The sequence below is a fragment of the Melozone crissalis genome, unplaced genomic scaffold, assembly GCF_028551555.1.
Source record: "Melozone crissalis strain CALT ecotype California unplaced genomic scaffold, PUWL_Pcris_2 ptg000027l_1, whole genome shotgun sequence".
Taxonomy (NCBI): domain Eukaryota; kingdom Metazoa; phylum Chordata; class Aves; order Passeriformes; family Passerellidae; genus Melozone; species Melozone crissalis.
The window spans coordinates 57,581,289-57,603,998 of NW_026535805.1; the positions used below are offsets into that span (position 1 = coordinate 57,581,289).

A 22,710-nucleotide genomic window follows, 5' to 3' on the forward strand; every position below is an offset into this window, starting at 1 on the left:
GCTGCTTGCACTCAGAGGGATGAGACAGAATGAGAGGAGGGAAGAAAGACTGCTCCCCTCCATTGTAATACAAGTTCTTGTGACTAAAGTTGTACTTCAGCAGTCTTTATTTAATTCAATTCTCTGTAGATTCTCCAAGTAACTAATCTTAAAACAGAGAGCATGTGGAGCAAGACTGCTGAGAAGCTCTGGGAGAGCTTTGACAAGGGGGCCCCTGGGGATCCTGAGGCTGAGCACTGCACACCTGGACCTGCTGTGCTGACCCACCCAGCTTTCTCACAGAATGTGCCACCTCCCTCAGGAGATCGTGGTAGGGACTGTCAGGCTGACCTGTATGACTTCTCTCCTGGATTGTCCCATCTGTCCTGAGGGACAAGGAAGTGCTTGCTTGTTGTCATCACCTGTATTCATGAGGAGAAGTCTTCTGGCCTCCAAGTCCCCAGTGTGTTACCAACTTTGGGCATGCTAGGTCTCGAATGCTGGTCATTCTTTCCTACACCAAAACCAGTATTTTTATTAATTTGTTTTTATAAATAAGCAGCTCATTCTTAGGCCATGTGTCATTCAGTGATCTTTCTATAGGAGTGAATGTTAAGTACATTTATTGCCTCAGAATTTTCCTCGAACTGGTGCTGTGCATTAGAGTTCATTGTCGTCTTTCTTACAGGGGAGCTCTAGATGAAATTCCAAACAAAGCTGAGTAGGAGAACATAATCTATTTCAGAAAAGTTTTGATGTCAAAAAACTGTGCAGCTGATAGTAGTTTTGGCCTGTTTTAGGTACTTAGCATAGCTGACTTAACTGCTGACAAATAAAAAGATTGTGTGTTGCATTTGTGCAAATAGCACCTTGCTTCTGCTTAGGGCAGGTATGTCAACTTCTGTATTTTGTGTAGGTCTTTGGGTCTGTAGGTATGAAGAATGTAATATGTACTTTGAGGGAATAAAAATGATGCCATAAGCGTATGATTACAGAAAATCTGAGATTTTTGTATGTTTTAGTAAAGCTTGTTACTTTTGCAAGATTTGTTTCAGACCAGTCCTATTAGTGCTAGAAGTCTGTGCATTATTTATTGATTTATAGAGGAAATTTATACATGTGTCCTCTTTATAGAGAGAATAGTTAGTTACCCTTTATTAGGAGCATTTTGTTTACTGTGATCATGTTATACTACCTTGTAGTGTAAGATACAGCTCAGGAACAGTGCTATGAATCTAAAATTCCCATTATTCTACTTTGAGGTTGATTTTATTTATTCAGCTTGATTAGAATAATGAAGCTGTGTTTCTTTTGTTTTGATGCAAATCCTTCATAGCAAGCATAGCCTTAAATTACTGAGGTTTCAGTTCTGGGAAAGTATTTGTTGCAGTGTTTGCTGTGATTTTAATATTTGTTTTACTGAAGTAAATAATTTGGTATTTCTGTGTTATCACCTGTGGGTATGTTGTCACCTAGAAAACTGAAACCTATAATATTTCATTACTTTAATTTTTCAGTACTCATGGGTAAGAGAAAGGAAGAAAGTGTTCTAACTCCTGGGTCCCAGAAAAGGCAGAGAAAAGAACACACAGCTATACATAGTGATGAGTCTGATGAAGAAGAAACTTTAGAGTTCTCAGCTAGTAGTGGTGCCCTTTCACAGGCGGTAAGTACAAAAAGTCATAGAGATGAAGATACAAGAAAAGTTCTGTGCCTGTTGAAATAAATGTCTTGGATGTAGGCATCAGTAGAACAAAGATAAAAGAAACTAGGGATACTGTCTGTGGTGAGGACTTCTGCATGAGGTTGTTCTTACCTTATTCCTTTCGGGTCATCTAGTTATAAGAGTCAATCATAACATAACAATATTCTGATTTAATAGAAGGAATACTACTGCAGTTGTGAAGTAAATGAAGGAAATGGATTTGGATAGAACTATGGAATGTTTCATTTATGGTTGTAGTAAACGCGGAAAAAAATATTTGGAAAACTATTTGTTTACTAAAAGAAGTGCCAAATATATGTTTGTTTTGCATTGCTGACACTTACAGATATCTGAAAATGATCTAGTGTTTGAAATGCAAATTTTGATGGAAAAGAAACTCGAGAATGGGAATATTATTATTTTCTGCTTTTCTTTTAGTAGTTGAACTTTAGCTTGATGGAAGACTTAAAAAAATATTTTTGAGATTGCAAATACTGTCCTGTGTATTTCGATTGGACATTAGGAAACATTTCTTTACCAGTGGTAGGACACTGGACCAGGCTTCTCTGGGAGGGTTGAACCTGTCTGGGTGCCAGGTGTGCACCAAAACCACTTTCACTGCCCTCCTTTCCTGGACAGGGGAGAGAAAATACAACAAAATGCTTGTGGTTGAGATAAGGGCAGGGAGAGATCACTCCCCAGTGACTGTCATGGGCAAAACCGCCTCAGCCTGGGGAAAATAAATGAAGTTATTTACAATCAAATCAATATTTGAGAGATAATGAGAAATGAACCCAAATCTTAAAACACCCTCCCTCCTTGGCTCTTCTTCACTCCCAATTTTCTTCTTCCCCCAGCCCAACAGCACAGGGAATGGGGGGGCTTTGGTCAGTTCTTTACATGTTGTCTCTGCCACTCACTCCGCTTCAGAGGGAGCACTCACACTCATTCTTCAGTGTGGATCCCTTCCACAGGATGCAGTCCCTCAGGGACAGCCTGCTCCACTCTGGGTCTCTCATGGGCTCACAAGTCCTATCAGCAAACCTCCTCCAGTGTAGACTTCCCATAGAGTCACAGCCTGCTTTGGGAATCCTCCTGCTCCAGCACAGGGCTCTCCATGGGCTGCAGGTGGATCTCTGCTCTGATGCCTGGAAGACCTCCTGCCCCTCCGTGGTGTCTGCAGAGCTGTTCCTCTCACGTGTTCTCACTCCTCTCTTCTCTGGCCGCAGTTGCTGTAATTGCAATTTCCCTTTCCTGGCTCTTAGCCTGGAGGCACTTCCACTGCTGCTGATGAGCTCAGCCTTGGCCAGCAGTGGGTCTGTCGTGGGCGTGGCTGGGGAATGGCAATGGCTCTGTCAGACATGGGAAAGCTTCTGGCAGGTTCTCACAGAAGCCACCCCTGTAGCTTCCTGTTCCTGCTACCACAACCCAAAACCAATGCAGCTTCCCAGAGAGATAGTTGGTGCCCCAAGTCTGTCAGTATTTACAAGACATTTAGGCAATGCCCTTAATAACATGCTTTAACTTGGTCAGCCAACTATTTTGGACCTTTTGCCTTAATATGTTATGTTGTATTGATGGTAAGTTAGTAATAGGGAGAACTGTAAGTTAATGTGTGTGAGACATCAGCTTTGGTAGCTTTTTATTTTAATAAATAGTTGCTCTATAGCAAGTGACTTTACACAGTGTCGCGAAACCCTTCTGTTTCCTTGTGAAATTTTAATTCTCATTGTCTTTAAAATATACAAACTTAATCTCATTAAAGTGCATTTATAACTTGAGTTTTAATTGTTCATTCTTTAGTCTGACGGTGAGGTTGGGATAATTGAAAGTATCCAGCTGAAGAACTTCATGTGCCATTCAAATCTGGGGCCTTTTCAGTTCGGATCAAATCTCAATTTTGTTGTTGGAACCAATGGAAGTAAGTATTAATTGCATGGAATCTTTTTCAAAGAACACATCTTAATAATGTAGAAGATGTAGTTTTTTATTTGAAAAAGAATTTCTGGCCGTCTTTTAGGTGTGGACAAAGATTCACTTTTGAAATGAGGTACCACACAGGTCTATCCCAGTAGTTAAAGGCTGGTGAATTAGGTCTTAAAATTGGAGATTTTTGCAAAAGATAATATGAATATAAATATTTTAGTAGCTAAATAATGCATACATTTTTATTTGAACTAAATGTACTTATATGTTTATTATTAAATGCACTATAATTGTCCAAGTGCCTGCAGTACCCATTGCTGAGTTTGGAGGAACCACCGTGGTTGTAATGGGGGTTACTGTTGTAAGTAAGTACTGCTGATAGTTGCATAATGCTAAACTAGACCTAAAGCACATTCAGGAGCATGCTGCTTCCCGAGGACATCCAGCATTTTGAAAAGCTGTTGGAGTTGGCCTGGAGAAGGAGGAGGAGGTGTGTCCTCTCCCGGCTGGCTCTCGGCAGGGCGGAAGGTGCAATTGTGAGCCTGTGCCGCTGGATGGCTCCCGCAGCCCAGGGTGAGGGGTGCCGGGCGCGCGGAGCAGGCGAGTTCCGCGGCCGGCAGGTCCGGCATGTCATTTATTACAGCAGGTCATTTACCGTGTCATATCTTATCAGCCAGCGTTGCACAGTACTTCAAAATGATAGCCTTAGCCCAGGCGCCAAGGGTGATAAGCACCAAAGTAGGGAGTGTCTGCTGTGAGAAAGGTGTTACATAATGCAGCTCTGAGAGCCAGCACAACAGCTCTGAGAGCAAATAAATCAGCGTTGTGATCAGCAGCTGTTAAGCTAATATCATGAATGCTTAGAGCAAATTTGTTTTAACATACTCTGGTCAGTTATATCAACCCTTTGAGCCCCACAGTGGGTGCTAGAAAGGACTGTGGTCATTTAATCCCTTTTAGCAACTAAATATGATGCAGCCACTCACTTCCCCATGTCCTCCAGTGACATAGGAAGGAGAATTGGAAAAAGGTAAAACATGTGGTTTGGAATAAGAACAGCTTGATAATTGAAATTAAATAAAATACAGTAATGATTGTAATGACAAACAGAAAGAAAGAGAGGAATAAAACCCAAGAGAAACAAGTTATATGTAATGCAGTTGCTCACAACCAGCCCATCCGTGAGCAGCAATCAGTGGCTCCTGGACAGCATCCCCCAGTTTATGCACTGGGAATGAGATTGTATGGAATATCCCTTGGCCAGTTCAGGTCATTTCTCCTGGCCAGGCTCCCTCCTGCCTTCTTGTGCGCCTCCTCAGTGGCAGAGTGTGAGACATTGAAGTGTCCTCAACTTTGCTACTTAACAACAGCCAAAACATGAGCATGTTATCAGCATTATTGTCATGCTGAACCCAAAACATGGCACTGTACAAGCTACTGGGCAGAAAAGGAGCTCTATCCCAGCTAACCCAGGACATAGAAACTATTATAGGAAAAGGAAGTGATACCTATTTATACAATCTTGTTTCTTCTGGAGAAATAATTTTTAAAAATAAACATAAATTTTGAAAGAGAGCTTAAAACCTTTCAGGTAGTTAGATAAATGGTAATGTGTGTTTGATTTCTTTTGTAGTGCATGTCTTTTCAGTATGCTTTTAAGAAAGGGGAGGTTCCTCCCTTCTGACTTATGACATGGTGGATGCAAATTGCTAAACAGAAGTAACAGAAGTTTGGGTCAGCATGTTGGGTTTTTTTAGGGAGACTCTTGAAAATGGCAGATACTTAACTAGCATTATTGTTATTTTATATGTTCAATGAGGACAGAATTTGGACTTTTAATGCATGAATATATAACAAGTCAAAAACTGTAATATGGGTGGCGTAGAAATTACAATATCTTCTCTTTAAAACAAGTTCAATGCTTCAATTACAGGTGGAAAAAGTTCTGTATTAACAGCACTAATTGTTGGACTTGGTGGAAAAGCCACTGCAACTAACAGAGGTTCCTCATTAAAAATGTTTATTCAAAAAGGAGAGACGTAAGTTAAACTTTAATCTAAAAGTTGCATTTGTAGTTTGCTGATTGTCATTGAGGTTAGCTTACTAGTTTTCTGTTTATGATAATTTTCTGCATCTTCTTATGGGATCCAACAGACTTGAATAAAAAGCATAACATTTAAACAACACTCCCCTCGCACAAAAACCCCAAACCCTGAAAACAAAAAACTTCAGAATGTATATCATTATTCCTGAATGTTGTATTTTGAAACTAACTGGAAATTAAACTCCAAACAGTTGGTCTCTGTCTCCTCCAGTGAGGGGGGGATAAAGGTGGAGGTTACGTGTTGAAATAAAAATGTATTGATTAAAACCATCAACGAGATAAGGAAAACAAACAGTAACAGCAACAACACTAATAACAACAGTGTATAAAAGAGGGTGATTGCAAGCAAAAATGCTCACTGAGTCTGATGCAAGGTGACTGCAGCACAGCCCGAGTCAGGCATCTTCTGAGACAAAGAAGAAAATGGCAAGTGGAAGTGTCTGTGCCCATGTTGTGAAAAAAAGAAACAATGGTGGACAAATATCTGCACCCACACTCCTTCTCCAAACCCAAGATGAGAAAAACAATGACATACCAACCCCATTGTAGGACTGGAGCCACTCCACTGCTTCACTCACCATCCACTTTCCCTGGAATAAAGGAACAAAATGGTAGCAGTTCCACTTTGTGTTCTCCTCTTCCAGCTGAAGCTGTGTCCCCAGGGATGATGTGTGAGGTGTAGAATAACAGCACTCACATGGCTCTGGGCTCTGTTCTTCACAGTAATGGCAAGAAAATTACCTCTGTCCTACCTGAAGCTAGCACACTGAACTAGCTAACATAGTGGTGTGTTCTCTATATTCCCTGCTCTTGTGTATTACTTCCACTCTGTCATTGAATATCCTACAGAAAAATGGGAGTCCACTAGAAAAATTCATAGGTGACTAGTTATCATTATTTTGCAAGCAGTGAGGTCAATTATTCTTCAGTCTTTCTGGTGATGTCAGTGAATGTAAAGACCTTGACTTACAGCTGGATATTTGAACATGCAAGAAGTGGATTCATGTCTGCTGTGAGATTGGGGGTAATGTGTTCAGGGGAACCAATAAAAAGATAGGAGGCTTATGAGTTTTAAATTTACATGAAGCTGTTATTCAGAGTCAGATATCCCAGTCTTTTCTTTTCAGAGGTGCTTAAGAGTAAAATTTTGGTAGTACTTGCCTTGTATGTATTAAGTTAATGTTTCAGCACTCACTTGAGAAATGGGAAATAGAAATTCGGAACTGAAATCGCATCTCATGTTTTCTAGAAGAATGGCTTAAGCATTTTGCTGTATATTACTTTGCTTAGGCTGTGGAAGCCAGACAACTGTTTCATACAGAAGCCAATTTGAAAAAAGGAGAACTACCAAAAAGCAGCCTGATTCTGCAATGTAAAATGAGGGCACTCAAGATGAGGAGGGAAGATGGAAGAAATCTTCTCTCACAAATACTGCTTTTGGCTCTTTATTTAGGTGAAGCATAGGAGGTGCAAGCAGTCAGTGTATGGCAGCAGTGTGTTGTGGTTATGGAGAAGAGGGCTGGACTTTGTGGTGGTGTTTGATTCCATACCACCGATGTCACGGCAGGGCTGTGCTGTCAGCACGAGGAGGCCGGGGCCGAAAGAAGCTTCTGCTGTCCCCATGTTCGAGGGAGGGGGCGTGTAGGTGTCAGGATCAGCCCAGCAGACTTTGCCCATCTCTGCCACTGGCAGTCTGTCTTGGTTTAGGGACAGATTTAGGAAAAAACACTTTGGAATAAGTGTCTTCTCTGAAGAGAATGGCTTCAGTAATTCTTTTTGCCAATGGGAAAATGAATACCAGTGAGTGAAAATAAAAAAACCCCTGTTTTTATTAACCAGCAAAGTGCCTGCAGAGCATGAAAAATAATTGAACAAATGCTAAATATTGAACTTTCAGAACCTTGCCTCCCCACCCACACCTCAACAAGAAAACCTCAGAATGCCAGGGGAAGAAATAAACAGACTGGCTGCGTGGCAGAGAGGGGACAAAATGGTGGCTGGCTTTTGTCTCAGGGAAGAGAAAAAATTCACGCAGCAGCTTAGGCAAAACAGATGGGAGCCTGTTGGCTGGCCTTGGTCCCCTCCTCAGAGCAGACGAAGCTGATGGATTTTGGTGTCCTTTCTCTTGTTGGTCCATCTTTGCCTGAGGTTTCAGCCTGGCTGGAGTGGCCCCCACTGCTGGTCTTGGCAAGTATCTGATCTTGGACCAAAACCAAGCTGAAACAGTTCAAGAAAAACTGGAAAAAACACCTGCAGAAGGATTGTGGCTGCTGTCCAGGGGAAAGTGGTGGGGTGGGGGGGAAAAAGGAAACTTTTTGCTTAGCTACTAAAAAATCGAGTTAGCTAAGCAACAGAGCAACTGCTGCTCTCTGCAGCACCCAGCGTGCTGGGGAGTGAGTCTTGAACACGAAGTCTGCGCAGGAGCCCCTGCAAAGGCTCGTGCCCCTCCTCTGGACCCACCTTAAAGCCACAGCAGCCATTTCTGGGCATAAAGCAGACAATCAGGAATAGAGCATCATCATGAAATCACCCCAAGACAGGGCCCCTTTCCCCTTCCTCTGAGCCGCAGCTTTTCTGGTTTGGTGCTGAAAGACAGCGCCGGCAAGCCCAGATGCCACTCAGAGAAAAAGAAAAGGGAGGGAACAGCAGCAGCGCCGGGCAGAGCCCAGCCAAGCTGTGTGGAGCCCCAGCGCAGTGGCTGCAGCACTGCAGCACCACTGCTGCCAGAACCACTGGGCACTCCAGTCCTGCTCGTGCACAATCTGGCCCAGGAAAAGGGTCCTCTGACCTGATTCAGAGCCCTGTCAGATCCCACCAGGTTTTGTCTTGTCCCTGTTTTCCTGTTGTTTTCAGGCTGGGGAAAGGGGAAGTTAAGCCATGAGCATCCCTGACATAGTATCCTTGATTTATCATACACTACATGGCCCAGCACAAGGCCAGTTGCCATTTTGCCTTTGTCTGAGAAACCATGCCAGGTGCTGTCAGGGACGCATTTTTGTTTAGTGTTGAATACCCTTCTGTGGGTAAAACACTCTCTGTTTTGTACAGTCTTACTAATACTGTTGTGGTTTTGGGATTTTGCAGTAAATTGGGATTTCGTTTTATAATCTCTGCTATTGTTTCCTCCGCTGTGGGAAGGGGGTGGAGGAAAGGGGACAGCTTGAGTGGGTTTACTTTTCCCTTTACTTTACTTTACTTTTATTTTACTGCTGGGTACTGCTTTTCCCTCTACTTTCCCTTTACTGTACTGCTGAGTTTTAAACCAGCAATGCTTCTAATGATGTTATGGCTCAAACCAAATAAACATATGTTTTTCTGACTGGTACTGTGACTTACAGTTGTGACCTGTAGCATACATGACAATTTGTATGGAAAATTAAAATGTTCTGACTTTTTTTGTTGTTTTTAGATTTGAAATTAAATTCAGGGTTTTAAAATTATTGTTGTTATTTTTTTTTAGCTCTGCAGATATTTCCATAACTTTGCGAAACCAAGGAAGAGATGCTTTTAAACCAGAATTGTATGGCACCTCTATTACTGTGAATCAGCACATTAATCAGGATGGAAGCAGAACTTGCAAACTGAAAAGCAAATCTGGTTAGTGGTAGTTTGCTTTGTTCTCAGTCTTAGAAGTTCTCTAAACTTGTTCATGGATTTGAATGCCTTGATGTTAGTAAAGGATGTTGTTTCTCTTTTCATAAAACCACTCAAGGATGATGACAATGTCCATTTTTCTTGTTTTTATCCCAAACTAAAAATATTTTAGTATGTCAAAAGCAATTATGTATTTATTGATATGTATTATTTAGTATGTCAGATGTAACATTATGTATTTGTTTTCACAAAAATGTGCTTGTGTGATGAGGCTGAACATAGTTTTTTTAGTCTTTTTTAAAGTTTTACTGAATTTGCTGATTTATCTAAATTCTGTCACAGAGGGTTTACGAGGCAAAGAAGGACTTCAAGTAGAAGTCTTTCTGTGCAACTGAAAATGTATTGAAAAAATAATAATTAAAAAAAACCCTAATGTTTCTAGTTCAGGACTAAGTCTGTGTGACAAAGAGATGGAATTAATTTCTTAGATTCTCTACAATGAAGAAAGTACTCCTGGGCATTGTACCTACTGATATTTTTCCTTTCTTTTTTTTACCACTAGGGACCATAATTTCTTCAAAGAAAGAGGAACTCATAGGAATACTGGATCACTTTAATATACAGGTAGTTATTGTATTGTTTAAATTCTGTGCAATTTTAGAAGACATTGGTATGTGATATTGTAATTCTTCAATTAAAAAGAAATGTACTATTCCTTAAAGAAGAGAGTTGCACCTCTTCCATATCATTTAAAGATCAAATTCATCAGCAAAAGGAAAATTGAAATATATACCTCATGCAATGCAGAATAGGATTCTGTCCCAGACAGATAAGTATTTGCTGTCATCTGTGAGCTGTGAGTCATGTGTCCTGTTGATAAAAGTCTTGACATATGTAGGTTTCTTTTGTATCTGGAGAGGTTTTTTCTGCTGATTATTTCAGTTCTAGCTGTTTCAGAAATTTGAATGTGGTTTTTCTGCCTAATTGATTAATAAAAGATCAGGTAGTGCATATGAAGTTTAAAATATTCAGCTTAGAATTTCAAATAATAGGAATTGCAGTTAGTATGTATTGATTTTATTTTGTGGCAACATCTGTAAGAATATATGAGTCAATTAATTGCATTTATTGCCATACTTTGACGCAACAAGAATTTCTAATGCTGATTTTGTTAAATAAATGGAACTTACAGGTACTGTTTTTATAGAATTCACATATCCTCTTGGAAGCAGTTCCTTAGTTGTCCTTGCTACGATTCTATTTTATATTTGATATTGTTGGGCTTTTTAATTTTCTGTTTATTATTGGTTTTGTTTGTTATGTTTTGGTTTGTTTTGAAGATGTGAGAGGATTAGCAAGCTTGATTTTACCACATTAGCTTAGTAATAAGTTGCAAGACTAAAACAGGGTTCTCACTTCCATGGATCTGCAGTTACATGGTAACTTGTAATTAAAATAAAATGAAAATTGTTTATTTTTCCAGGTAGATAATCCTGTGTCTGTTTTAACCCAAGAGATGAGTAAACAGTTTCTACAGACCAAAAATGAAGGGGACAAGTACAAGGTAAGAAAAAAATATAGCATAGTCATAAAACATTAAAATCCCAATTGCAAATTTTTAGAGCATTTGGGAAAAAAAATCAAATTCCTTGATTTTAATCATCTGTTTTGGGTTAATTCAGGTAAGCAGCTAAATGCCACACAACCACTTGCTCACTTCCCTTCTGTGCTGCCCTCAAGCTTGGGCTGGGGGAATGGGAAATGAGGAGTAAAATTAAAAAAATAAATGAGAGGGATGAGATAAAATCTGTGTGATAACTGAAGTGAAAGCTGGAAGGAGAGAGAGAGAAAGAAAGTGAAGCAAAATAAAAGATGCAAAGGGAATCATTCACCACCTCCTATTGGTAGACTGAGGCCCAGCCAGTGCCCAAGTAAAAGATGGCTAATTCCCCTAAACCCTCTCTTACCTGTTTTTGTTACTGAGCATGGCTGTGCTGGTTTGGGCTGGGTTAGGATTAATTTTCTTCATGGCAGCTTGTACAGGGCTACTTAGTGGGTTTGTGCTGAAAACAGAGTTTATAATGGGGAGATGTTTTCCTTGTTGGTGTCTGGGTAACTGCTGAGCAGGCCTTACACAGTCAAGGCTTTTTCCTCTTCTTTTCCCACCCCAGCAGCAAGGAGGCTGGGGGTGCACAAGGCTTTGGGAGGGGTCACACCAGGACAGATGGCCCCAGCTGACAAAAGGGATATCCCAGACCATGTGGCATCATGCTGAGCATATAGAGCTTGGGGAAGAAGGGGGAATTGGGGGATGTTTTGAATGATGCATTTGTCTTCCCAAGTCACCATTAGGCATGATGGAGCCCTGTTTTCCTGGGGATGGCTGAACACCTGCCTGCCCCAGGAAATGGTGAAGGAATTCCTTGTTTTGCTTGGCTTGCATGTGCAGCTTTTGCTGTTTTGAACTATTTTTGTCTTATCCCATGTGTTTCTTGCTTTTACTTTTCTGATTCTCTTCCCTGTCACACCCCAGGGGAAAGTGAGTAAGTGGCTGGGGCTAAACCATCACAATGACATTTTCTGAGGTGGCAGATCTGTTGGCTGTTTGGAATCATTTGCCTGTTTGTATACCTCCCCAACTTCTTGCACACCCAGCTGGTCTATTCACTGAGAGGGCAGAGTGAGAAAAAGGAGGCTTCTGTGCAACAGCTAACATATGAGTGTGTAATCAGTATTTTTTTTGATCACATATCTAAAACAAAACACCATAACAGTTCCTGTAAAGAAATTTAAGTCCACCCCAACCAGACAAAACACCATAACAGTTCCTGTAAAGAAATTTAACTCCATCCCAACCAGAGCCAGTGCACTATCTGATTGCACCAGTTATCCACTTGCACAATGTTTTTGTAGATTCTTCTCTCTAAAGAGATGGATAAATTTAAATTTTAGGGCTCTGCTGAGTTAGTTCATTATTCAGAAGTACCCCTATGGGAAATGAGTGTTCTAAGTCACCCGAAGAACCACTGGCATAGGTATCAGCAAAAGCAGGTTTAATATTAAAGTGAAAGTGTGGCTAGGTTTGTTGGCAAGGTTCACTCTCCTATTTACATAGATGCACAAGAGGAAAATTGGACTAAAACCTGAAATTAATAAATCTAAAACCAAAATCAACCTAAAATTATCTATATGGAGGTTGGAATGGGAAAAAGGTATGGATAAAAAGGAGTAAAGGAGACCTTCCCATTAAGTCCCAAGGTTCAGAATGGATCCCCTTGCCAAACGTAGCTCTGGACTTGACCATGCTTCAGGCCTAAAGGTTTTGACAGTGCATTAATTTAACAGTACTTAATTAGTAGCCTGTTTTAAACAATTTGACAGGTGATTCTTAGAGAGTTAACAATACTACAGTGGTAACTCACTCATAGGCCTAATTTTCTTACTAATCTGAGTACTTCAGAATCTTAAAAAGCATTCATAATACAGTTGCTATACCAGATGCACATGTCTATGTATACAGACCTAAAGATTGTGTACAAGTTGTATACCTGTGAAAGATTCCCCTGCAACTCAGAGAAGTACTCATGTCAAATGCCTTTGGATCTTCCCAGAGGATGAAGGCTGATCCTTGAGGAGTGGGGGTATCAGCCCAGGCTCTGTCAGCTTCTGGCAGCTGTCCTCCAAATAAACTTGAGGGTTCTCTGTCTCACAGTGGTGTCTCACTCAGAGAGAGATGCTGCCACAGCCCACTGTGGTCCAGGAGAGCTCAGGGGGTCTCACTTGCGACCATTGTTCATAGGGTCACAAGAGGGTGGGCTTTAGTCATAGTAATTTTTCACCCTGACCACAATCCAAGTCAGTAGCTTTCTGTGACAATTTGATAACAAAAATGTTGTTCTATTTGGGTTTTTAGTCAGGCAAGAAAAACAAGTTTCAAAGGCTCTTCATTTAGAAAGAGGAGCTTGTCAGACAGTGTAAGTTCCTGAGAGTAGAGAGTGTTTCTAATAAAGTCAGGAGGGGCTGATCCCAGCTTCTGTTCATCAAGGCTGGGGCTAACAAACATTTCAAATACCACATTGTAGCCTGAGGAGGGGTGGAAGTTGTACCACCACAACCTGACCAGTTTTTTCACTTGGGATATCATTAAGCATGCAGGGATCTTGGAATGACTGGTCATTCTGGCATAATTATTGAAGGTCCGCTTAGATAGGGTGCTGATCTCACATCTGCATCTTTTTATTCCTTTTTAGTTTTTTATGAAGGCAACTCAGCTGGAACAAATGAAAGAAGATTATTCATTTATTGGGAAAACTAAAAAAAATACCCGTGTTCAGATAGAACAAGGGGAAGAGGTATGTAAAAGTTAAAGTAATTATTAGGACAGATCTGAGCAGTGAAGGAGGTACAGGAGTTAAACTGCGTAGTTTGGTTTTATTAGATCTCAGTGACATTAAATTTCAAAAACCCAAATATTTCCAAAATTTCATGTTATATCACAGCTTTTCACAGTCATGATTGAACCCCTATTTTCTTTTTTAAGCGTCTCGAAGAACTTAAGCAGCTTTATTTGGAAAAGAAGGAATCTTTCAAAAGCATCACGTTCGTGAATGACATGCAAACTCGTCTCAAAGATTTGAAACATCAAATGGCGTGGGCAGTGGTAAATGTCTTGCTAAAATATGTTTGTTCATGTGAAATGTGCTTCATTCCCAGTCTCCTGTGCATATGCTAATACGGGCTTCTTTAGGTGAGTGAGATGGAAAAAGAAGTAGAGCTGCTCAAAGAAGGTGTCAGAGCTGAAGAAGGAAATACAGAGCTCATTCAGAAGGTCGAAGAATGCCAGGTAGGTGTATGGTCTAAACCATATAGCACTCTAGCTGTAGTCACCCCCCAAGTCAGAGATCTGTTGTGAAGGTTTTCTTGAGTATCATTGCCTTTAGAAAAGAGCACTGATTTCAGGAGACATCTGGAAGTTTTGGGATGGTTCTTAAGACTTCTGTAGGTAGGAAGAAAAAATAATTTTGTCATACATTCTGATTTGCATATGAAATACATTTTGTGCAGAGAATCTGGCATCATTATTTTGAATCTATAATCATAGAATAGTTTGCGTGGGAAGAGACCATGAAGATCATCCAGTTCCAACCCCCCTGCCACGGGCAGGGACACCTTCCAATGGATCAGGCTGCTCAAAGCCCCATCCCACCTGGCACTGAACACTTCCAGCTATGGGGCATCCACAGCTTCTCTGGGCAGCCTGTGACATTGCCTCACCACCCCCACAATAAAGAATTATTTCATACAGCTAATCTAAATTTTTTTCTAAATAATTTTCTTTCAGTTCAAACCCATTATTCCTTGTCATATCAATACAGATAATGAAGAATCCCTCTCCAGCTTCCTTCGCCACCCTTCAGATACCAAAAGGCTGCTATGAGGTCTTCATGCGACCTCCACTTCTCCAGGCTGAACAGCCCCAGAACTTCTCAGTCTATTAAAAGTCCTCCAAACTGTCCTTGTTAACATTTATTCTCCTTTTTTAAAAAAATGATTTTATGTTTTTTTTTTTCTTTGTTTTAAAAAGTGTTTCACAATTTCACATTTTTTGGTTTATGGTTAGCATGTCTATGTAGCAATGAAGGAACACTGTCTAGACGCTGGTTTCATTTCTTTTGGTGTCATGGTACTTGACCTTATTGTATTAAAAGTTCTGTGGTTGAGTAAACATTGAGATAGGAAAAAAGTTTGCTGTCTGTGTCACTGATTTGGTAGCCTGTTGATTTCCCAAGAATGAACATTTTTGAGTTTTCATCTTGCATATCCATGGTGGCAATGTCTTGCTCTTTTTTTTGAAACCCAACAGAACTCAAACAATTGAAACGTGTCTGATGGATTCTTTTGAGAGATATTTGTCTTTTAACATTAAGAGGTTTTGAAGAAAATTTTGTTCCATTACGACTTGTTTTGTTGTTTTTTTTCACCAAAGGAAAAAGTGAATGAAGCAGAAAAAAAGTACAAAGCAATACAAGACAAATTGATAACAGTAAGTGAAGAAGCACAAGGCCTTCATCCTCAGTGTATTTCTTTGAAGGCTGAAGTGCAGGCAAAAAGAAAAGCAGTCAATGAAGCTGAGGTAGGCAAAAAAAACCCTTTCAAAGTTCATAGCAGTTTAAAGCTATAAACTTATCCATGCTCTACCCATCTCTAATTCTACACTTGTGTCTCGGCTTCTTAAGTCCATGGTGAGTTCAGAACAGGTGCAATTTCCTGCCTGACTGGCAAGTAGTGTCTGTTCAGGAGCTCTGGTGTTTATGCCTTTACATAGTTACTAAACAGTGTTAAGCTTAGGTCAAAATAAATAAATAGATGTAATTTCTGAAAATCAAGTTATGTTTGTCTGATTTGGTGCCGTTCTGTATTTACTCAAAACTGTACTTCTTTCAGAAATTATTTCTTCTATTTCTTAAATCACTGTATCCTGTTTCCTTGATAGATCATTTATAATCGCTCCAAAACGGAGTTAAAACGTCTGGAAAAAGACAGGGAACAGCTCCATAAGCAAATTGAAGAACTGAAAAGCTGGTAAATATGGTGTATGTTTATTAAGATATAGGTGGAAAAGAAGTAAGCTTTTCTGATTACTGAGAAAACCTGCATTAATAGAAAATACTTATTTAGTCTTTAGCAGGGTCCAGTTAAATACCTGAATATTTCTGATCCTGCTCCTTTACATACCAAGATTTTGACTAAAATGTCAAAAGAAGAGGCAACTGGGTAGCAAAAGTGGCGTTTTTGTTTGTTTTGGGGTTGTCTTGGTTTGGTTTGGTTTTGTTGATAATAGATATTCCTTACCTTTCCATGATAGTGCAAAACCAATATGTCTTAAACCAATTGCAATAGGAATGTAACTGGGGGGAGTTACATGTGATTAGAAATCTAAAAAAAAATTAAAATTGGCATTATTGCTATGTATATCTCGCAGCTTAACAGAATCTTAAATGTAACTGATGAGTAAATCTTCTCTACACTACAAATAATGAAATTCATGTCACTTTTAAATCATCAATATGGTTTTAAAATATGGACCTATGTTCTTTTCTAGTGCTAATCAGGCTTCAGAGCCTGAGAAATTGGAAAGACAAAGGAGAATTGCATACTTAAGGGAACAGTTGAAGGCATTCCATGATGAAGAAATAATGATTGGTCAGCAGTTGGATCAGTTTCAGCAGGCTATATCTAAGTGTAGGGAAGATCATTCTAGACTCAGGTGAGTTACGCTTTTTGAATGTAATTGTTTGCCTCTGTTTCAAGTTAGAGAGAATCCCTTCTTTTATGTATCCCCTCTAATGTATTTGTGATCCCTGAGGTATTGGACTCCAGTTTATTTTTCACATTATAAGAGAATAGATACACTTAGGAGTAATTGCTGCTTCTATAGTTAAGGCAATTCACAGAGGCTTTGAGGCAAAGAGGTTCAAATACGAATTTAGCCCATACCCAAGATAGAAAAAACAAAGCACTCTGGCTTTGATTTGAAAAGCTGAACTTTTATTGTCTTAAAGGATTTGAGAATTGTTCCTTATTGCACCTGGTGTATTAATGTAAATGGCTCTTATCAATTATTATAACCAAGGCTTACTGTATGTTTTGTTGATGATCTTTGAAGACAATGAAATTGGAAAAGATAATTAGAAATGAAATAAATTTATTATAATTTGTTAGAAATAAAAAAGTCTTGTAGAACTGTTGCAAAGTAGTATTTTTCTCTCTTGCCTTTTTTTTTTCCTCATGTTTCTTGAAACTATAAAAATCTTACTGCATGTGTGTACCTAGCTTTACATTGAACTACTGATACCTTGATACACAATCCTAATTGAAAAACAAGGCTTTATAATTATTTTAGTGCAATTTAGGCTCTATAACTACTGAAAAAAAATCTCTTTTCTTAGGAGAGAAAGCAGTGAAGTGCAGCAAGCACTGGATGCCCACCAGAAACAGCTGAGAGACCTGAAAGACAGTAAAACAAACGCTTTGAAAAGATTTGGACCATATGTACCAGCATTTCTTGAAGCAGTTGAAGTAGCCCATAAACAAGGACAATTTAGAAAGAAACCTCTTGGACCTTTAGGTGAGAACAATTTCTGAAACATACTTTCTCATGGGATATTTTTGTATGGCTGCTAATCTAAGTAGTGGTCTTTTAGAAATATTTGTTCTTTAAGGAACTTCAGATGCATCTTTTTCTTCTGTACTTCCTGGACTAAAGGTTTTACCCTGGTAGGTTATCTTTTGCTTCTGTTATGCACTCACTTACATCTACTGGCTTTCCTCATTTTCCAGCCATTTTTGTTGAGATATTTTAAAATGGTAAACTTTCAATGCATCCCTCCAACTCCCCCACATCCTTAAGGCATCAGAGAACTGTGCTTTGACTGCTTGTTCCTCAGTGGATAGCACTGTCCAGATCATGGACAGATTTTGTTCAAAATGTCCAGTGGCTGACTTGTGGGTTTCTCAAACTTAAGATGTTTGGAAGGAACAGGTCAGACAGACACAAATGAGATTCTCTTGGAAAGCTGGCTTTTATTTGTCTTCTGTCCAGCTCTGACAATGGCTGTTATTTTCAGTTTGTGAATGGGAGGAAAGGTTTCAGCATATTCTGGATGTAAAGTACGTGGCATTTACTGCAGGATAAGAGAATATGTGCCGCTGAAGACAGGTGATATAATGGAAATCTTCGTGTTTGTTTAATTTGCAGTATAGCTGTTCCACTGCCTTCATCCTTAAAGCGATAAATTGTTGATTAGCTGTCTTTGCCTTGATATATTTCTGCTAAGCTTTCATAAAATTGGTACCCGAATGGAAGAAAATACAGGCCTCCAACTATGTGTAGGTGTCTCTAGGCAGAGAAATTATATGTTTGTAGAGTCTTTTAACTTTTGGTCAACCTCTTAAATTTTTTTTTTCTACCTATAAGAAAAGTTTATTTTATACTCTTAAAAAAAGGTAGGTTTGTTGTAGAGTCTTTTAACTTTTAGTCAACGTCTTAATTTTTTTTCTACCTATAAGAAAGGTTTATTTTAGACTCGTTTAAAAACCTGAAATACAACAAAACAAGAACCTTGAGTGGTAAAAATGCTCTACTGAACATTTTCTCATGGAACACAGCACCTAAAGCCTTGCTTCTTATGTTTATTTAGGTGCTTTGATTCATCCAAAAGATCCTGAACTGATCTTGGCTATTGAATGCTGTTTAAAAAGCTCTCTTCAGGCATTTTGCTGTGATAATCACAGTGATGAAAGAACTCTTCAGTCACTGATGTCAAAATATTATCCACATGGACATAGACCTCAGATAATTGTAAATAAATTTCAGAATAAAATTTATGATACTAGTCAGAGGTAAGTATGTTTTAAATTTTATTTCTTAGCCTTGATGGTTGAAAAGAACTATTTGTATTTTTTTTTTTAAGAATCTCATGGGAGTTTTATGAATGTTGTTTTTTTTTCTTTTCTTCAGAGCTGTTCATCATCCAGAATTCCCAACAGTTCTGACAGCATTGGAAATAGAAAATCCAGTGGTTGCCAATTGTTTGATTGATATGAGGGGTATAGAAACAGTCCTGCTGATTAAAGTAAGCTTTATGCTCCCTGTTGATCTTTATAGAAAGAGCATGGAGCATTTATGGTGTCTTCACTGGTAGTGTCTGTAATGAATAAAAGAGGTCGAGGAAGTTCTGCTCCCCTCTCTGCCCCATGTGTTTCAGGACTTTCCCTGTTTGTTTCTGGGTTGTTTGCCACTACCTTTCTGGGCCTCTAAGTGGTGTAATTTCCCAGTCTAAATAGTCCATGTGTGGGTAGTTCAGCCTCATAAGTGCTGGCTCTGTCTCATGTCTCTCTGTTACTTGGTAGGTTCGGGATGTGCCGCTTTTGGGTAGTCTGGGAGTTAGCAAAATTTCCAAGCTGCCCCTACCAGTTGTACCTAGAAGCTGGTAGCTAAGTTTTCTGGCACTATCTGATTTCTGATCTTAATTGATTTTTGATATTCTGTTAGTACTGAAGATACCAGCTCCTGCAGATAAGATTACAGATAAAGTATTCAAAGATAAAAATAAAGCATATGTTTTTATTTAGAGAAGGCAGGATATTCTCTAAGTAAGCAGAACTAATGATCCTTACCTTTTGTGAATTTCATTTTTCTCCTAGATCTTTTGTCCCAGTTTATCCTCTGACATTCTTACTGGGGAGAGGTGGCTCATGCTCTGTCTGAGGCAGAGCTGATTGTTTATCAAGCATGGCTGTCACTGAGTGGGTTATATAACAGCTGAATTTTGTAGGCTTTTGTCATGACAGGAATATTGGGATTGTTCTTTCCCCTCTGCCTGAAGTAATCAGTGATTTTCATAACATTATTACCTTTGAACCCTACCTGAGCAATTTCAGCTGAATCTGAAAGAAGTATCCTGTGGAAAAAATAATACATTGGAATGGATAACATGGTTGCCTTGAACAATGGCACTTAGCCTGGCACTGTCAATGTTGGGATTTTTTACCAACATGTTTCCCTGAACTTTAATCGAATCTTGTTTGATGTCCTTTATCCCTTGCTTTAGAAGCTTCTTTCCTCTATGTTTATTTACTTTTGATAGTTGAATATATCTGTGCATAGTGACCTTCTGGTTAGTGGTTTTTTCCCCAAAGGCAAATTATAAGGGACTGATTAGATTACAGAATTCACAAATAAATGACCAGTTAAACTTAGTGGGTTCTTGAGAATGTCTTACTCAACTAAGAAAAGTAGATTCTTGATGTTATAGGTAATACTCACATTCTTTCATTAATGTATTTCTTTTCATTAAGAATTGAAATTATTTCTGGGTGAAAACATCTGGACAACTTTTAAACTCTTCTCTTTAATTATGGTTGCATTTCTGCTGGTGTTATAAGGGCATTTTGTTTTTCAGGATAGCCGTAGGGCTCGTGAGGTAATGCAGTGCAATCGGCCCCCGAGAAACTGTAGAGAAGCTTTCACTGCTGAAGGTGATCAAGTATTTGAACGACGCTATTACTCTTCCAGTTTTGTCAGACCCAAGTTCCTAAGTCAAGATGTTGAGGCAGAAATCAGGTTAGTATCTTTTAACACGTCTGTAGAAAGTGCACTTGTAGGTATGAACAGTGGAATTGCATATTTGTCTATTTGCATGTACACTACTCTCTAATCTCCTCCATTTTCTTTCTGATATTTATACTTCCTTTCTGAGAATTCTAGAAAATCTCTTCATTTCAGTGCCTTTTTGTGATAGGAACAAACTTGCAAACTTGCATTGTATTTAGTTGTCTTTCAGCTTGTGGCATGTAGATCTTACCCACCAAGCAGGGATTTTCTTTGCTTAGTACTCCAGGAAATCCAGCTACCTTCTTTTGTATGCTTGGTCAAAAAGAGCTTTTTTTTTTTTTTTTTTTTTTTGTATGCTTGGTCAAGGCTGCTTCTTTAAAGATATAATACTTGAACAGAGATGTTGTAGTTTACTGCAAGGGAGGCCTGACTACTCAAACCAAAGTTGTTAGCACACATCCTCCTGTTGGTTTCAAACTTTGCACCTGTGTTTCCTCAGGCTTTTGACTTCATTCATGGTAGGTATCTCTGAGAATTCCCTCACCTTTTATATTTTTAGGGGTTTTTTCTCTCATTGCTTTCAAAATGGTAGTTGAAAAAGCAAAATAAACTTCAACGATTACAAACTCTTGCTGTCACCAAGGAAATTTGTGACAATAGAATACTTTCATTTTGAGACTCAGATTATATTAGAGACATATTAGGCAATTTTAGTATTAATAGCTGATAGTATAAACTGAATTGAATGTTGAAATTCATTTTTATAAACTGAGAAGTTTTAAATGTGTCAGTTACTTGTAGTTTGTTCATGTCAGTATATAATGAATTTCACTCAAAAATTATTTTAACTTTCAAAGTGTTACAGGCATTCCATTACCAATTTTGCTATGGGTGAATGCTGTAGGCTAGTTAAAAAGAAGTGCATTTTTATCCTTTGTCTTGTAATGCATTTAATTTTTTTTTGTGTATTTCTGTATGTGTGCGTCAGAAATAATATCTGTGTAGTATGTAACATCTCAATATCACTTTGTTCATAAAGTCACTTGAATAAGGAAATGGAAAACAAACGGGCACAGTTGACAGCCTCTCAGCAACGCTTACATTCCATTGAAAATGAGATCAGGCAGAATGAAGATCATCTCTATGGTCATCGGCGACACCAAAAACAGCTACAGGTAAAAATGGGTACAGTGTTAGTTTTTAGAAACTCCTCAGTCTTTTCCTATTTCATTTTGACTTCTGCAATCTATCTGGAGTGCCTGATAGTTTTTAATATTTCTCCTTACTTTTCTTGTTTGCTTTCATTTTTTTTTTTTTGGTTGTATGCTCTTACAATTGAGGACAGAATGATAGAGGCCACATCAATCGTTACACGTGCTGTTGTTTCTGTTTGGTATCTTTCCCCACCTTGTGCTAAATCTTACAAATTTATACTGCTATTTTTGACACTAGTAGTAAGTTGTTGCACAGAAAAGACACTTGTATCATATAATGCTTTTCTCTCCTTTATTTCTGTTGAGCCTTGCCTTTTCATTCCCAGCATCTTATCTTCATGCTCTTCTGGTATATTCTTAACCAATCTTGATATGCTGAATATTTCTTCTTTAAGTTCTCTTCATTTTAATTTCTTTATAAACTATTTTACAGCTGTTAGCCTCCTTTCTGTGGTCTCTGGTACTTCTAGGTAGGATATATATTTTTGGTGGCCGATGGTGCTCCTGGTAGGCAGTGTAAGCTAATACATATGATATAAGTTTATATTCAGTAAATAATAAGTAAGAAGCAGCAAAAAAACCCCTAGCATGCAGTCTGAAATGCTGAAGATAAATACTTGGAGAAAAAATAAAGTGTATTTTATTAAATTGTCATATTGAATGGAAGTATGATAACTTAATGAATTAAAGCACATGCCATTCAGAACAAGTTATATCTCATGAAAATGAATTCCACAGGTGGGTGTGAAGAGTTGTGTATCTTGTTAGTCACTAACAAAGCTAAAAAATAAAAGTATCTTCTTTCCTGTGATGACTTAAATAAACAAATGTGAACTTTTCTCTTTAGTTAAGCTTCAGAACATGTATTTTCTTTTTCTTCCCAGGCAAAAATAAAAACAGCAAATGCAGAGATAGCAGATCTTGAAAACGTGGAAGAGCACCAGTCAGCGGACATCCATATATTAGTAAGAACAGATTATGCAATTATGTCTAATTAGCATATGGACAATGTCTTTTAATGTTGGCAGTGCTTTGAAATAAGCAAAGCTGGATTGTGAGGAATGGAATGCTT

The 22,710-nt window shown here is 38.7% G+C and overlaps 1 protein-coding gene across 4 annotated transcripts in view; it reads left to right on the plus strand.

Annotated features, from left to right (window-relative positions):
- The window catches only part of SMC6 (structural maintenance of chromosomes 6), a 37,427-nt gene that overhangs the window by 3,946 nt on the left and 10,771 nt on the right, over nucleotides 1-22,710 (plus strand). For 3 of the 4 annotated variants that reach the window (XM_054279421.1, XM_054279422.1, XM_054279423.1), the window contains exons 2-19: nucleotides 1,497-1,645; nucleotides 3,488-3,605; nucleotides 5,544-5,649; nucleotides 9,175-9,311; nucleotides 9,871-9,932; nucleotides 10,792-10,872; nucleotides 13,559-13,660; nucleotides 13,849-13,968; nucleotides 14,056-14,151; nucleotides 15,295-15,441; nucleotides 15,802-15,890; nucleotides 16,411-16,575; nucleotides 17,258-17,436; nucleotides 18,509-18,710; nucleotides 18,829-18,943; nucleotides 20,273-20,433; nucleotides 21,464-21,599; nucleotides 22,523-22,603. In XM_054279421.1, the coding sequence (XP_054135396.1) occupies nucleotides 1,502-1,645; nucleotides 3,488-3,605; nucleotides 5,544-5,649; nucleotides 9,175-9,311; nucleotides 9,871-9,932; nucleotides 10,792-10,872; nucleotides 13,559-13,660; nucleotides 13,849-13,968; nucleotides 14,056-14,151; nucleotides 15,295-15,441; nucleotides 15,802-15,890; nucleotides 16,411-16,575; nucleotides 17,258-17,436; nucleotides 18,509-18,710; nucleotides 18,829-18,943; nucleotides 20,273-20,433; nucleotides 21,464-21,599; nucleotides 22,523-22,603 (2,241 nt within the window). In that variant the 5' untranslated portion in view covers nucleotides 1,497-1,501. Of the gene's footprint in view, nucleotides 1-921; nucleotides 1,646-3,487; nucleotides 3,606-5,543; nucleotides 5,650-9,174; nucleotides 9,312-9,870; nucleotides 9,933-10,791; nucleotides 10,873-13,558; nucleotides 13,661-13,848; nucleotides 13,969-14,055; nucleotides 14,152-15,294; nucleotides 15,442-15,801; nucleotides 15,891-16,410; nucleotides 16,576-17,257; nucleotides 17,437-18,508; nucleotides 18,711-18,828; nucleotides 18,944-20,272; nucleotides 20,434-21,463; nucleotides 21,600-22,522; nucleotides 22,604-22,710 lie in introns of those variants that run through there. The other variant, XM_054279420.1, reaches the window with a different exon arrangement.